The 4,773-nt window shown below is 40.2% G+C and overlaps 1 protein-coding gene across 1 annotated transcript in view; it reads right to left on the reverse strand.

Moving 5' to 3' along the window:
- Positions 1–2,100, reverse strand: part of Ubr2 (ubiquitin protein ligase E3 component n-recognin 2) — a gene marked incomplete at its 5' end in the record, with an annotated part of 73,374 nt that extends 71,274 nt beyond the window's left edge. Inside the window, 1 exon segment of the mRNA XM_008835757.3 lies at positions 1,980–2,100. Coding sequence (XP_008833979.1) covers positions 1,980–2,100 — 121 coding nt within the window.
- Positions 2,101–4,773: the final 2,673 nt, after the last annotated feature.

A 4,773-nucleotide genomic window follows, 5' to 3' on the forward strand; every position in this document is an offset into this window, starting at 1 on the left:
GCATGACCTCCACACTATTAATGTTTTATTAGTGTTCTGCAAAATACTTTCCATCAAACCAGAATTCACTCTGTATCTGCCATGAAAGGCCAAAGAAGACAAACTCTTCCATCTTCTAAATGTTAAACTCTAGAAAAGTTCTCCAAGCCTGAATATATGCATTAAAAGAACTAAGTGTTAACATCGTTTTGTTTCACACTTTTTAATTTTAAGTTGCTGTTTTTAGTTTTCCAGCATGCAAAATCATCATTTAAAAAAAGGAGCAACTCTATTTTTTGGGTCTTTTTGAGACAGGGTCTCCCTGTAGCCCCAGCTGGCCTGGCACTAGCTGTGTAGGCCAGGCTGGCCTTGATATCAGAGGTCTGCCTGCCTCTGCCTCCTGAGTGCTGGGATTAAAGGCGTGTACCGCCTGCCCGGCTATTTTTTAAATTAATTCTTTTGAGAATTTCATACATGCACACAATGTATTTTGCCTGTATTTTCAACTGTCAGTTCAGATTTTTATTTTCCTAATAGCCTTCAATACAAACACGAAGGAATGTTCTTTACAACACTGGAATGTCTTTCCTGGGCATGACGGACAGCACAAGTCCATCCCTAATTTATCCTTTAGTGCTATAATCCAACTTGTATTTAGGTATGAGCACAAGGGTTCATAATTATGCTGCCATATTACAAACTGTCGCATTTATAAGCGTGAAAAGTAAAGCACACCAAACAAACATGAATCTGTTATGTTCCAATGTGCAAATGTTTACAGTTGCAAAATACTGAACAAAAGTTGCAGGAGTGGGGGCTGGAGAGTTCACTCAGCTGTTAAGAGCACTGACTGCTCTTGCAGAGGAGCCGGGTTTGATTCCCAGCACCCACATGGTGGCTACAAACCGTCCTCAACTCCAGTTCCAGAGGGATCCGAAGCCCTCTTCTGACTTCCGAGGCATTGCACAACACGGGTGCACTCACATACAGGCAGGGAATACACTCATACACATAAAAATAATTAATAAAATATTAAAAAAAAAGTTGCAGGAGTGAAAACAAAGATGCCAGCGTGGCATTCATTTAAACTGCACTACCCGTAGGTTTTAGTTACTGTAGCATTTTGCAGCGTACTTCGCTGGTAAGGCATTCCACTGGGATGCTGCACTGAAAAAAGTTCCTTTGATAAATTATTAAGACTTATATTGTGGAGGCTGGAGAGATGGCTCAGTGGTTAAGAATAGTGGTTGTTCTTGCAGAAGACCCGGTTTCAAATCCCAACACCCACATGGCAGCTAACAACTGTCTGTAACTCCAGTTCCAGGGGATCTGATGGCCTAGTCTGTCCTCCATCTACATTGCATGACACGGGTACACTTATCTACATGCAGGCAATATACCCATACATATAAAATAAAAATAATAAATAAAATATTTTTTAAAAAAGACATATCATCTTAGGGAATGGTAGCACAAAAAAAAAAAAAATTCAAAATGGCAGGGCTGCAGAGACGGCTCAGTGGTTAAGAGCGCTGGTTACTCTTGCAGAGGACCCAAGTTCAATTCCCAGCACCCACAAGGTGGGTAACAGCTGTCCGTAACTCTAGTTCCAGGGGAATCCAATGCCCTCTTCTGGCCTCTGAGGGCATTGTCTGACATGGGTACACTTACATACATGCAGGCTATACACTCATACACAGAAAATAAAATATTTTTTTAAATGCTCATTGTGTTAACACACTGAAGTCATGGGACTGCTTAATCCATTGTTTCCTGTGTTATCTGAACAAGAATCTTTAGTGTGCATACTGAAAAAGTCTGTGAGATAAAGTTACATAAAGGGTGTTTTCTATACACAAACATCTTTTGGGATGGTATAATAGAATTTGAAATTAAAGCAAGAAAATATTTTATTTGATCTTTTCCCCTGAAAAACAGCATTGCAAAGGTATATGAGCTCATTTTTAATAGTCAATTAGTGCAAGCTTTAATGAACCTACCTGAGTATCCAATAATGCTTCCCAGCCAAGATAAAACTTTTAAGCCAAAATTCTGATGTACAACAACAGATGAATGCATGACTTGAACTTTGAGAGGCTTTGTCTGTCTACTGGTATTTCTCTTAAAAGGAAATGGCAAGATGAAAACTAACTTAAAAGGCTATTTTAATGGCAGAAAAAGTTAGCATTTTTAATGTACCCACACCATGAACATACAGAATTTTTCATGTCTCTGTGCTATTGCACAGACAGCGCTAAGTTGTTTTAACGTTAATTGATCCATGCTCTTATTTTTAGAAGGAATCTTCAGATGCACTGAACATGGTAAGAGGGGTCCAGCATTTGAGTCACACGAATCTTTGGTCATATATTTGAAAATATGCCGATCAGGAACAAATACCTTAAATGCTTAAGCTTGCTTTATGTCTTTAGTTTCTTAATACATTTACATATTTGCTCTATCTAGTTCATTATATGGACGTATGTTATTAATACTTTTAAAAAACTATGGTAAAATACATATAAAATTAGGGTCTTAACCATTTCTAAGTATGCAGTTCAGTCCTGATGTTAAGTACTCACATTGTCGTAAAACCAATCTTCAGAGCGGTTCACCTCAAAACCCAAATTTTATACCACTTAATAACAAGTACTGGCCCCTTCATTTCTGTGCTAAAACGTTACTAGATTTCTTTTCCAAAAAATAACTGCAAATTAAATTTTTCTCCACAAGTTCACACTCCATTCTCTGCATCTGGAAACAGGAGTCTTAAGGCATTGCTTTCTCTATACTAAAGGGTAGGAACATTATTTTACAGACTACTGGTGCGCCTGAGAGTCTTTTCATGCTCACTGGCCACTCTGGTCTCTCTGCTGTGACCCTCTTGGATCTCCCGCTTATGTCTTGAGTCTGCTGTCTCTCACCTACTTGCTTAACCTGTAAGAATGCTCAGTGTGTATCTGGGGACTGTACTTCAGTGCACGGACCTGCCTTTAAATCCCAGCACTAGGGGAAAAATGCTCTGACTGGGCATGGTGGCATACATCTTTAATTCCAGGACTTAGGAGGCAGAGGCAGATGGATCTCTGTGAGATTAAGGCCAGCCTGGTCTACATAGTGCGTTCCAGGCTAGCTTGAGATACAAAGACCCTGTCTCAACCCCCCCCACCACCAAAAGAAGCTCTTTTCCTCAAACATTAAATATATGCCCCCTGTATGAAATGTTTTTTCCGAATCTACCATCTGTATTTTGACTTTGTGTATGAAATATTTTGTTAGATAAAATTTGTATGTGGCCAGATAATATATATAATTCATTTTCTGCAACTTGGGGCTCCAGTCCTGGTTAAGTGTTCCCCCTTGCAGTTGCCTAGATTTTCCTCACAGGAGTAAGATTTCTAAACTCCATTCTGTATCAACTAAAATATCTGTCAACTCTGATGCAAATACCACCAGGTATTATGTTTTTTTTTATTGGGGGGGGTCTTTCTGAAACAGGGTCTTACTAGGACCAGCTGGCGTGGAATTCAAGAGATCCACCTGTTTCTGCCTCCTGCGTGCTGGGATTAAAGCATGTACCACCATGCCCAGTGTTCATTAACATGGGTGTAAGAAATCTGTGGTATGATGACTTGGACTCCTTCAGGACGTAGCCAGGAGTGGTATAGCTGCATTTTAAAGTAGTTCTACTTTCTGTGTTGGAGAGGCTTCCATGTTGATTTCTACAGTGGCCTTACTAATTTACACTCGTGTACTTTATCATCAAGTGTACAAGGGCTCCTATTCTCCGACATCCTCACCACTGTTTGCAGTTTGTTCTCTTTTTTTCTTTTTGTTTTTGAGACAGGGTCATGCTACACTGGCCTGGAATTCGCTGTGTAGACCAGACTGGCCTCTCAGTCTTACAGAGACCCACCTGCTTCTGCCTCCCACGTGCTGGGATCAGAGGCATGTGCCACCATGCCCAGTGGTGTTGTTTGTTTTGCTGACAGTCATTCTGACTAGGGTGGAATCTCAAAGTAATTTTGATGTGGATTTCTCTGGTGGCAGAGGGAGTTGGACATCTTTTCATGTATTTGTGGAGTTTGTACTTCTTGTTTTGAGACTTGTCTATTCAGCTCATTTGCCTATTTCTTGATTGGATTATGTTGGGCATTTTGGTCTTTACTTTTTCGAGTTCTTTGTATATTATGGATATTAATCCTCTGGCAAATAGCTGGCAATGATTTTTCTCCCATCTATCGGCCATCTCCTTCCTGTTAGCTGTTTCCTTTCCTGTGTGCCGCCACACCCAGCTTACAATTTTTAAAACCAATACTGCTGAACATATAAAGTAGCTCTCAAGCAGCAAACATGAACCTCAGAAATCTAGGAATCAACGCTGTCTCCCAATCTTTTTTTGATGGAATGTTTTGGGAATGTGTGTCATCCTGTGCATGAGCCACTGTCTTCTGCATCCTAATTTTAGGGATGTGTTGCTGAAGCCTTCTGAAAAGAGCAGTCTAGAAAGATGACCAGCTCCACGCAGGAGTATTTTTGAATGTCAGTAATATAATTTCAATCTTAGGAATAATTAAAAAAAAAATTTTTTTAGAAGAAGCATTTCATTACAGCTTTAACATACTCAATAATAGTTTCCAGAGCAAAGATACATCTCTTTCAAAAGTGGCTATAAAATTTTTAGGTTTGCCAGGCGCGGTAACCGCAGGCCTGTACCTAGTCCCAGCACTTGGGAGGCAGAGGCAGGCCGACCTCTGAGTTCAGCCTGGTCTACATACTGAGTTCCAGGACAGC

Source organism: Nannospalax galili, unplaced genomic scaffold (genome assembly GCF_000622305.1).
Source record: "Nannospalax galili isolate Female #2095 unplaced genomic scaffold, S.galili_v1.0 scaffold1918, whole genome shotgun sequence".
Classification (NCBI taxonomy): Eukaryota; Metazoa; Chordata; class Mammalia; order Rodentia; family Spalacidae; genus Nannospalax; species Nannospalax galili.